The sequence below is a fragment of the Morone saxatilis genome, unplaced genomic scaffold (genome assembly GCF_004916995.1).
Source record: "Morone saxatilis isolate NCDOM2014 unplaced genomic scaffold, NCSU_SB_2.0 Contig1, whole genome shotgun sequence".
Classification (NCBI taxonomy): Eukaryota; Metazoa; Chordata; class Actinopteri; family Moronidae; genus Morone; species Morone saxatilis.
The window spans coordinates 5844497-5856645 of NW_023339651.1; the positions used below are offsets into that span (position 1 = coordinate 5844497).

A 12149-nucleotide genomic window follows, 5' to 3' on the forward strand; every position below is an offset into this window, starting at 1 on the left:
CAAAGATTTTGCTTTTTAACCAGTTTTATTGCGACTTTAATGTAGACTGGATGTATAAGTTCATGATTAGGGCTGCACAACTAATCAAAATATGATTGAAAGAAGCTCGAATTATTTTGATTAAGGTCAAATTTGTGACAAAGCAGCATTATGATGAAGTGCTGTAGTGTTGCAGAGATGTGATGGCCTGCAAATCTTGTTCTCCAGATGTAAGAAAACGTTTCATTTTATTCGTTCTTTCACTGAAAATGAAAATTGTGATGCAAAAATTGTCATTCCCACTAACTGTGAATTATATCATAATATCTGTCAAAACAATGGTAATATAACTTGTATAACTCGTACAGCCCGAGTCATGAGTCAGTGTATACTATACTGCACTCTGTCCCAACTTTCTCCTGTTCCAAACCAGAGTAGTGTATAGTGTAGATCGTGAAATACGGTGTGTTGAGACACAATTATCGCACATTCAGAACAAGTATTTACATCTTGAAGGGGTTGTAAGTTCCAGAAACATGCGGGTGGAACATGAAGGAACTGTGGCTCTTAGAAAAAGAACAGTTTGTAGTCATCTGTGGACATTAGACGTAAAACAGAGCGGAGCTTATGTTTGCTGTCGGTGCCGAGTCTGTGGGCCCCCTTTAGTGCAGGAAGAAGTCCCTGATACGTGTTGCCTCGATCCAGGGGATGTAGGCGGCGGTGCGGGTGAAGACGCTGGGTTTGTTCTCAACAGTGCAGCCGATTGGTCCGAAGCTCACCACGCCGTGCACCTCCCAGCGGTCCCGCCCCAGCTGGCACAGCAGAGGGCCACCAGAGTCACCCTGGGAGAGGGAAGAAGCAGAGACATGGGTGGTGAGGAAATTCATGGATAAAATTAATTCTATGTCAAACACCGTCTGTGAATCTCTAATCTCTAACCTGGCACGCAGCAGGCGGGTCCTCTTTGTCTCTGAACCCGGCACAGATCATGGAGTCTCGGACACGATCGCCCCAGAATTTCTTCTGCCTGCAGGTCTTGAAGTCGATGATGGGGAGGCGCGCTTGATTCAGGGCTTCTGCCAGAGATACATTCTCCTTCCCACCTGAAATGTGTTTGAAAACAAAATTTAAGGAATTTAAACTTTATTTAGATTTTTTAGCTACACTGGCGGTGTGATCATTTCTCCAGACTGAAATATCTCCACAACTGTTGGACAGATGGCTGTGATCTTTTGTACAGACGATCCCCTGACTTTCCCTCTTGCACCACCAGAAGGTTGACGTTTCTAATTTAGCTTGAAAACTCTCAACAAATATTGGATGGATCACCATGAAATTTGGCACAGAGTTACTTCCTCTGGCCTTTCACCTAGTGACACCATCACATCACATTTTTTAATTTGTCCACTACTTTGGTTTATGATCAAACTAATGACATTCCCATCATCCTCAGCTGTAGTTTGTGTTTAGCATTCTAAAATGCCAAATTAAGATACCTGCTAAACATCATCACTATAAGCACTGTCAGTGTGACCTTGTTATTGTGGTGGCTTATTATGGAGGCAAAGAAAGGCCATAATAATTTGAATATTAAAAGTTAATTGTGTGATATAAAAGTTAACCACCACTGAACTTAAATATTTTACTTTTGGAATAACTTATTTGTGTTTTTAATTAATTTAACATTTACAGAAGGTCCTCAGGAGCCAAGTTTGAATTTTACCAATCCAGTTTGAGCAACCTTATTTTTTTTTACATGATTTTAATGTTTTTTTATTCAAAAATGAGCAACTTAAAAAAAGGTTTTTGCATATTGAACTCTGTGAACCCTAAACATCAAGTTTTTTTTTGCACAACTTGAAGCCACATAAATGTATTTTTCAAAGTAAAATATGCAAAGTAATTCAAATCACTGTCATGATTAAATTTCATAATTAGGCATTCAGTTGCTTCAGATTTAAATGATGACCTTTCTTTGCTCCCATAATTTTAGCATTTAGCTCAGCTTTTCCAATATGTCTATAGACTCGTTGGCCAATAGTTGACCTTCTCCACAGCCTTTCCCCTTCCTCTCTTTATCCCCTCTTTCCTCCACTCACCCCGGGTGTCTCCCCAGCCTGTGACCCAGCAGTAGTGTCCCGGGCTGAGGCTGGTCATCTTGCGCGGCAGGCAGGCGTAGCGGATGAAGTTTGAAGGGTTGATGTCTGTGCCAGCCTTCACCAGGGCGATGTCGTAGTCCAGCTCGCTGTGGGCCGGGTAACGGAAGTTCTCGTGCCGGTAGATTCTCTTCACGGGGAAAATCCTCTCTGCTGTCTCCGAGCGCCTCAGCTGGTGTTTCCCCAGGACGATCCTCCAGCTCCCAGCATCCTCTGCTTTACCCCTGAGGGAGCAAAAACAGAATAGTTCATGGTTAAAGTGAGGCCTTCATGTGTTTTCTTTTTCCACCACTTGTTTTTTGTGAGAAGTTTCTTACTTTTGGAAGCAGTGAGCTGCAGTAAGAACCCAGGTCTTGTGGATGAGAGTTCCTCCACAGACATGAATGTAATGTTTACTTCCTCTGGGACGAACCTGTGAGAGAAAACAGCCACCTCAGTGATGTTTTGACCTAATTTTCCTAACAACTCTCTCACCTTACCCCTTAAATATTACTCACATACACTACATGAGACAGAGACGTTCACCAACCACAGTGCTCTTTTATGGTCGTGGTTTCCAACCTTTTTCTATCATTGAGTAAACTGACGGCTGACCAAGTGACATATTTTATGGATATTTTATATTATATTCAATGCATAACAATAACAGAAGAGTTACTTAACTGTACAATAAACCCAAATACTGCAGGACGTTTGTTTAAAACAAGCGATTTTGATTAATTTTGAGCAGATTATTTCTTGTGAATATTTATCAGAGATCTGATATTTTTAGGAACTTTTTATACAATTAAATCCGTATGTGTGTATTTTTTTTTTTGCAATCAATTTAATTTAGTTTTCTTCACAAAAATAAATAAAATGCAGGAGAGATTTTCCAACACCCTTTAAAATCAAGAAAGACCTTGTAATTATTATTGTATTATACCTACAATTATATTTTATTCTAGTATATTTTCTTATTTAAAAAAGTTTTGGCCTTAAAAATCCTGTATTGTTCAAAGTAGCATATAATCATACATATATGTGCTTTTCTAATGAGATTATGGGATATTAATGAGATTACTGCCTCTGCTGGTCGAATTCATTTGTTCCCTTTCTAGGTGTGTTGTCTCTATCTTGTGTAGTGGTCCAAAATATGGATAGAGACGGTGAGAAATAAAGACACAACTGCACTCAGATTATGATGATGTTAACAGGCAGAGGAATAACCAACTCTCTTATGTTTAATGTAAACATCATACAGCCAGTAGGTGATGTTAGCCTGCCATCCCTCCTCTCATCCCCCGAGTACTGAGGATATCGACCTTAAACCGATAAATTATTGAGAATTATTCAGTTTAGACAGAGAGTTTATATTTTATATTTTCCACTTTTCTCACTGAACTTTTTATTTCATTTTTCTAAAAACACTTTATTTTAAGATACAGCCATTATTTGACCTAAAATATGTATTATTAGAGTACTTATTTATAATCCCTTCAATTCAGTGTTAAAACTGACAATAAATGTTGAATTGATTTGATTTGATTTGACAGTCAGTTGACTACATACAGATGTTGACACAACTACTAGTCTACTTTTGACCTTTTCTTGAGGACATTTCTCTACATGGACCTCTTTGAATTTTAATTGAGTAACCTTTTAACTACAGCTTATAGCGTGCTACTTAAAGAAATGGTCCTCTCATCACTAGGATATTTCCACTGGACCATCCTCACTGATAAAAATGAACAAATTGCCAAATATATCAAAACCGGGGATACTGGTGTCCATGTTATTTAAATTGAACATCTTTAGTGGTTTGTTGGATCCTGGGAACTTGTAATGGACATTTTTCACTATATTCTGATATTTTATACACTTATAAAGTGTTATAGTTATAGTTAGCATTCGGCTGAGCAAATGTGAATATATGCCTCTAGTTCACAAGTTTTAAGAAGCAGAGGTTCTGAGTGGGCTGCAGCACCCCCAAAAAAATGGCATAATTAAAAACATTATTCATAAAAATGTTTAAATTTATCAGGATTTACATTTACACACTGATATTTATAATATTTAAGTGTTTTTACCTTGTTTTTATCTGCTAAGCTTTGTGTGAAATGTTAATAATAACTAAATAGACTATAAATGATCCTGCCCATTCAAAATTAATGCAAAAACCATGAATGTCATGCATTTAGCCTTTAGTATGATATCATTATATAGACTGACTTTTCTCTCAGCACCCTCAACACCCTAAAATATCAAACCACATCAATACACAGACAGTTTTACCTGCAGAGAGACCTGCCAGGGCCAGGAGTGAGGTCTGGCCTCATTCCCAGACACAATCCTCTCAACCATGTTGGGCTTGAAGTGAGCCATACCACAATCCCTCGGCCAGTCTGGGAGAAGAGAAACACAAATAAGTCCCAAAGAACTAAACAGTTTAACAGGATACTCTGTGTTTGTTGCTGAAGTGTTTGGAGGTGTGTGTTTCTGTAGGATTGTGTATGCTCACCCAGTTGGAGGAGCTTGTGCTGTGGCTGTCGTCCCGGGTTGATTGTGTACGCGGCTGCGGGCAGACATGCCTTGCTCAACAGCAGCGGCAGCAGCAGAGACAGAAGGAGGAGCAGAGGAGGTCCAGGAACAGCCATCGTCTTCCACAGAATCAGCGGCCGGCACACATCCCACGCTATTTATACCAGGCAGCAAACACACGCAGATGTACAGTACATACACAGGTACACATACAGTACACACACACACAAACACACACACACACACACGCACACACAACAGCACACCTCCAGGGACAATGAGCTGTGTCACAACAAAGGCTGAGCGCTGGATTATTCTCCTGTAGCTGTGAGTTTCCACTGCCGCTGAGAAAAAGGGGATTTCGGGGAGTCCCATCAGCACTTTCACATACATATAGTATGCTCACAGGACACCAACATGCACAGGGGACAAAGGCAACACAGCACCGTACACAAACAAACATCATGTCACATGACTTAAAGCAGTGACATAGTGACCTGAAAACTACCTTTATGTCTGATATCAAATCTCCACTGTTGTCCATGCTGTCGAAACATGACTCAGTGGAATGGATGTCGTTACCTGTGTGTTTCTCTGCCCAAAGATGGCTTATATGGGTATTTATACTCCAGAACTAGGGAGTAAGCCAGGCTGGTATCAGCTTGTGACAGATTTATAGGTGTCAGCTTAGATGTTGGCTGATCCAGACTGAAATATCTTGACAACTATGTGATGGTTTGGCATGAAATTTTGCACAGACATTCATGGTGCCCAGAGAATGAATCCTACTGACGTTGGTGATCCCCTGACCTTTCTTCTAGCGGCACCATGAGCTCATCATATGCTTTTAAGTCAAATCTCTCAACACTTATTGGATGGATGACAGGAAAAAGTCCCCCTCAGGATGAATTCTAATACATTTGTGGTCCTCTGGCTTAATCAGGTAAAATAATTTGATTATTAATTAATAATGAATTTCTCCAGTAGTTTATTTTACTAACAACATCAGCCTGAAGTATACTTGACTGGGTTTTTCACTAAGATAATGAGCATGATTAAAACATCACTGTGTTCGCATTGTTACTGTGAGCATGTGTGTCAAAGGACTGTGTGTCAAAGGACTGCCTCACAAAGCTAGCTTGGCTGTAGACTCTTCTTTTTCAACCATAAGATGTGACACATTCAACACATAGCTTGATCACAATTGTTAAAAAAAAACTATTTTAAGGGATCCTCAAAAAGTGTTTTTATGTTGTGTTAAGCCAATATATTGTTTCTCAAACTCTCAATATCAGGAGGCTATAAGCCTCAAAAATCAAATGTAGGCCCATACAAATAATAAAAAAACATATTTTATCACTCTTTTTAATGCATTTTGTAAAAATATTTACAGCTGTGGATGGTTGTCAGTGGAGCTACTCTCTACAGAAGAAATAGTCCCAATAAAAACTGCTGCTGTGGAGCCAGAAACCTTAGAGACGGAGGCCTTAAAGCCCGATCAGATGAAACTAGAAACTAAATCTGTATGGCTGGATACCACAAGAGGTGCAGTGGAAGAATAAATCTTTATTTAATTTAGGTATATTGACCCTTAAAGATCAGAAAACAAGCAACAGAGACCCTCCCTGTCGGCTCTACACACATCTGTGAAAATATGACAACAATAACTGCACTGGAAGCCACTGGTGAGTTGAGCTTTTTTTCAGTGGTGAATGAGAGAGAATGTGCCCGCTCATCTGAATGGCAGCGCCTGAATGGTCAAACCTCACCACTGTGGTTCACTAAGTTTACATACAACTCAACTTTGGGTACGTTTTCCACAGTGAATGAGTTGAGCAACTGCGGGAGGAGGAGGAGGAGGAGGAGTTTAGTTGCTCCGCCTGTGTGTTTTTGAGTTGGTGTTTATTCTTAAACAACACATTCGAGCTGAGTCACCTCTTGTGTAATTATCTGTGTAAATATTTGAGGGAAAATCCTGACATGTGCTTACATAACACTTCCTTTATTTGTCAGCTGTAGTGAGGAGGAGATTTTGCCTGGTGCTTATGTCCAACAGAAGAATATGTCGTCTCAGGGTGAAATAACTTCAAAGATTTAATGGAAAAAGGAAAAAAAACTCAAGGAACTTGAAAAGTGTGCAACAAAAAGTGCATAAATAGGTTATTTACTTACAGAAAAGTACAAATTTATGAGCTAAATTCACTTAAAATATTAAAAGTAAAGCATTGATTTTGCTTTTCACAATCTTATATTGTTATTATGATATTATTTTAATATTGACTGCCGTGGAGCGACTTTAAATACAGTCCATCATACTTTATAAACATATTATGTTTATTTACACATATGTTTTGTCTTAAGTAATTAAGGTAAACTTTTAAATAAATGTTAAACATCTATTTACTTTTGTACATTTTAAATGTACAATATCTTCCACTGAAATGTAGTGAAGTAAACCTAATATAGCAGTATCTTTGTACTATATGGCCGATAAGTAACGAGAAGTTGCAGTACAAAAATTCTGAAGAGGTTTGAGGTCATTTAGAAACAACCACATTTAAAAGATCCATATCAAAAATGTTGGTTAATGTTATGTGTTTATTTTCAAAATAAAACAAGAATATCGGCCAATATGTCGTTACCAGACTCTCAAATATCAATATTAGTAAGTAACATAATATAAAATAGCTTAAAATAGAAATACTCAAAAATACAAGTACAAGTACCTTAAAACTACCCAATAATAATAACAGTAATAATTTTAAACAGACATACAAACATAAAAACAGAATAAACAAGAGAGATACAAAGACAAAATTCGTCAAAAAAGAAAAAGAAAATCAACAACAACATCTACATTAACAAATGTATTACCTCTAGGGAGTTGTCATATTTTTGACTATCATGAAGACCTCACTAGAAATGCAGCTAAACAGCAAATGTGTTTGTTTTCAGAAGTGAGGGGGCACAATAATAAAAGCCCTGACAACCTGAACCTATGCAGCCTGAGAGGCAAAACCCAGAGAAATGAAAGTCATCAGACACTTTTGGAACCATGTAAAGCTGCGAGCAGACTCTAATAATTGAGCTCAGATGAAAATATCAGTATTTTTATCGACTCCTCTCTTTTGTCATCTGCATTATGGCGGCTGGACAATAAGAGGAAGAAGTTAAGAGAGAAAGAAAGTCAACCTAAAAGTATTAAAGTGATCCAGGTCTTTCTCAAATGGGGAGAGCCGTACCCCTAGCAATACTTTGGAGTACTGCAAGGGAGTACGTAAGATGTTTTTTTAATAAATATATTTATTGTAAAAAATATTGGTCGTGCATATATCCTAAAATAATTCTACTATAATAAGTTCAAATAAAAAAATTAAATATCAGTTCAATAAACCACATTTTATATTCTTCTCAAAATCTTTTCAAAGCCTCTGGAAAAGGGTTTGATCCCTGTTGTTGCCACAGAGAAAAAATGACAAGCAAGGCATGGCATGCAAAAGTGTAACTTATCAAAAAGACACAGTTCAATGCAACTTGGTGTTATTGCATGATGACAAAGACATTTGTTTTCCATGAATTTAGTGATTGATTCAACATTTTAAATGTAGCATTGAAGTGTTTTTCAGTCACAGACCAAACATTTTTTGTGCTCAGGGGGTATTACTTAAAATATTTCAAAGTGGGTACATAAATGAAAAGAGTTTGAGAACCTCTGGTCTAGATAAATCGACATTAAAGTGAAAACTGCTTCCAGTGTCTCTCTGAACTTCATTCAGAGTTTATTTGTGGTGCTTTAGTGCAAACTGAATCAGCTATGGATAATCAATACACCAATCAGAGCCGTTAGATTGCTCTCCAGGATCAGTCATTTACTTTTCTGGAGCCTCCACACCACCCAGGCCTCTTCAGTGTCTTGATCACACTCTTCTTGCGGCTCTGTGCACTCCCACGCGAGGGTGACTTCGGATGGCTGGTGCCTTCCTCTCTGTACACCTCATCTTCTTCTTTTGCATTTTCTCCCTCTGCCCTGCTTATTCTACAAGCAGCTTCTACCGTTTCCTCCTTTTTGTCTCGTCCTTCCTCCACCTCCTGACCTCTGTCTGCTGTCTCCTGCGTCTCCTTACTCTCCCCCTCCACCGCACAAGTCGACGTATTAGTCATGGCAGGTGGATTAAGGTCTGGGGCCATGACTTTCACCATGTGCGATATGAGAGGAGGTTTTGGTGCTTTCTTCTTCTTCGAGGAACGTCTCTGAGGTCGAGGGCTGTTCTGGAGTTCCAGATGTTTCTGTATGGCTGTGGTCAGAACCCCCGGGTCCAGAATTGCTCCATGAACGTCCCACGTCATCCCGTCCTCGTCCCACTGCACCTGCTTCATGCTGCTCCTCCTCCCCAGTTCATCCCTGTCCTCCCCATGGGTCTTCAGACACGACCTCCTCCTGTCCAGATCGTGCGAGGAGGCAGAGTTCCACGTCTGCTCGCCTCCCCTTTTCTCCTCCTCCTCTTCGCTGCTCACAGGGAACATGCTGGAGGACGGAGACACCAGATTGGAGTTGGACCCCACTGAGGACTTAAGATTCAGTCTTGATCCAGGCGGCGAGCCCAGGATGGAGTGGGAGCCCATGTTGGAGGTAGACATTTTCCTGTTGAGGGTCCACAAGGAGCCGTTAGGAGAGACTGTCTGCACCGCTGCGTCTACCAGTTCCCGCCGTGAAGTCATTGTGCCTTCCTCCCTGAACCCCTCAACGTTTGGGGCCTTTGTGATGCCCTGTCTAGTGTTCAGGTTGCACCTGCAGCAGTTACCCAATTGTGAGTCACTCACAGATGAAACCAGGGGTGACCTACAACCTTGGTCTGTCTGCCATGGCAGCTCAAGATAGCAAACTGAAGCTCCTTTTCCAGATTTTTGTCCCTCTGCCTGAGGACTAGGTGTCAGGTAGCTTAACATTTGCACTGGGCTTTCCACTCCTCCACCCTCTGATAACTGTGCGCCTGCAGGACTGTGTAGCTCTTCTATCACGTCATCAGCAAGGCATCCAGGATCTGATGATGCACCTCCTTCTGCTAAGCTAACAGACGACGGGATTGGGGAAGGGAACGTAAAAGAAAGCAACTTATTTTCCAGGAAGCCCTCATCCTCTGTGCTGGTGAGCTGGGGGAGATTGGGGGAATTGGGTGGCAAGGGTGAGGAGGTGTGAGCTTGCAGGGGTGACAGCAGTGGAGAGGGTTGGGGCAAGGACACAAGTGAGTCTTTCTGCTGATTTGTGCTCAGCGTTTGCAGGGAAGAAGAAGAAGAAGAAAGATCTTCAGGTGGTAAAGTTGGTGTCTGCAGGGGGGAGATGAAAGGAGAGGGTGTGGTTGGTGGAGAGGTTGTTTTGGACAAGGGAGAGTCTGGTGCAGCAGAGAAAGAACTTTCCTGGATTAGACTCGAGGGGCGTGAGATCCCGTCTTTCCATATAATTGTATCTGGAGTGCTGCTGCGACTGTGCGTGCTGCTACTCCAGCGCTGCATGTTGGCGATCCAGCGCTCGCTGAGGGCAGGAGGGTTGTGCACGTCCACGTTTTGAGCTGTGAGTGACAACTGGTGGCTATTGGTGGCGTTGATCTGCTGCCACATGTGAGGGTGCCGCTGCTGGAGTGTCAGTGAGTTCTGCTCAGTGTGTGTGTTGGTGCTGGAGCTGCGTCTGAGGTCCGTTCTGGCCCAGGCCAGGTTCCGCTTGTGCGGTGGCCCTGTCACCATGACCACATCCATGGAGCTCTTAGAGAGGGAGAAGATGGGTGCGCAATCATCCTCATCCTCCAGTCCCACCTTCCCAGCGTCACTGGAGAAAGAGATCGACTGACTGTCTGAATAACACACTGGCTGGTAGCTCTCAGACGCAGGGCGCCCGGGCCTCGCCATGGCAACGGCACCTGCCTGCAAATAAAGACACATCTTTGAGTGTTTAATTTCTCTTTTATTTTATTTGCTTCTTATTTACACATCCAGTACTTACAGAGCAACATTATCATTTATGGAGTTGTGTTTCTGATTACCTGGTGAATATAAGTCCAATATTCACTCCCATAGCTCTGTTTTTAGTCTCTAGCAACTCCTGAGGTAAATATTTGGCTTCTTAGCTAAATGCTCCACTATGTTCACCAGCTGGTCGCCAACTGTGTCTGTCTGCAGGTGGTCCCGGGCAGGTAGAGCACAGCATGTTTTGAGATCCGCCAAGAGAGCGGTGACAGTAAAGTTTTGGGCCAAACAGTTTAACAATTACCTGAAACTCACTGTAAAGATCCATAAAGCACATTATTTATTGTTATTACAAAAATATCAAATATAATAAGCATTTTTAAAGCAATATTTACAAAAATATACGCAAAATACGCTTGACAGCAATCTCATATGGCTCTGTTTGATATAAAGCTACAGCCAGCAGCCGGCTAGCTTAGCTTAGTTTAACATTAATACTGGAAACAATGGAAACAGCTAGCCTGGTGTCTTGTTGTCACTGGAGACTCACGGTCACTGCACCCATGAAACAGTCTCGCATATAACCCCCTGTAAGGCTGTAAAGTTGCTGCTAGCTCAAGCTCCATATTTATGAGAATGAGTTTAATCCTCTCCTCTGAGAGAAGAACGCGTATCAGCGCATTTTCCCAAAGTGTCTGAACTATTCCTTTAATCTTTTCTTTATTTCTGACTCCGTAACCCAGTTGGTGCACGCACACACGCCCACACATTCACAGGCACTCCCAGATTATCCTAATGGGATTACACAATCCAGATTATTTGATTATTGAGACAAAATACAGATTAATCGAGACAGTTTAAGAGAGTATTTGGCCTTCAATTGACAGAAGCCAAAGAAGCAAAAGAGACAAAGAAAGGGAGAGACACTGAGAATAGATGGTAGAGGTTATAATAAATTACATTTTTTTTTTTCTCTTATCTTCCAACAAAGCCTGTACTCATGCCGTGGCTAATTTTAATTCATCTGTGTATTTATGCTCATTAAAGCACATAATTCCAGTTATTCAGCCTTTCTCTTATTGAAAATCAGTGCTGCATTAACTTATTTAGTAGCACAAACAAATGAATTGACCCATATTAATGTTAAACCCATCTCTGTCCCAAACTGACCTAGCAGTATTTAGATCACAACTGACCCGCAGATATCCACACAGCCTCATAATTGATCTGTACTGGAAGAATAATCACCCAGTTGATCCACGTGAACGGCCGTCCAATTACAATAATACAGAGATAAAAGAGAAAAGTAACATCTTACCTATAAATTAGCAGCTTGTGTCCTGTTTTGGCCTCTGCCCTGTCACAGAGCAGGTAGTGCTAAATGGCGTCTCTCCCTCCTCCTCCCCCTCAATTCTTAAGAAAATCACCCTCCTTGTTTCCAGCCGCCCTCACAGCCTCAAACACACACTCCTCTGTGTCTTCAGCTTAATCTTCTTGTTCCTCTGTCTCTTGTAACTGGACCTCATATGAACTTGG

General features: G+C 41.0%; 1 protein-coding gene across 1 annotated transcript; it reads right to left on the reverse strand.

Moving 5' to 3' along the window:
- Positions 1-641: 641 nt before the first annotated feature.
- Positions 642-4771, reverse strand: zgc:112285 (uncharacterized protein LOC561476 homolog). Its single transcript, XM_035662168.1, has 6 exons — positions 4636-4771; positions 4410-4519; positions 2453-2547; positions 2079-2359; positions 919-1082; positions 642-821 (listed from the first exon to the last, which is right to left on the reverse strand). The coding sequence occupies exons 1-6, from the start codon at positions 4769-4771 to the stop codon at positions 642-644; spliced, it is 966 nt and encodes a 321-aa protein (XP_035518061.1).
- Between the last annotated feature and the right edge of the window lie 7378 nt (positions 4772-12149).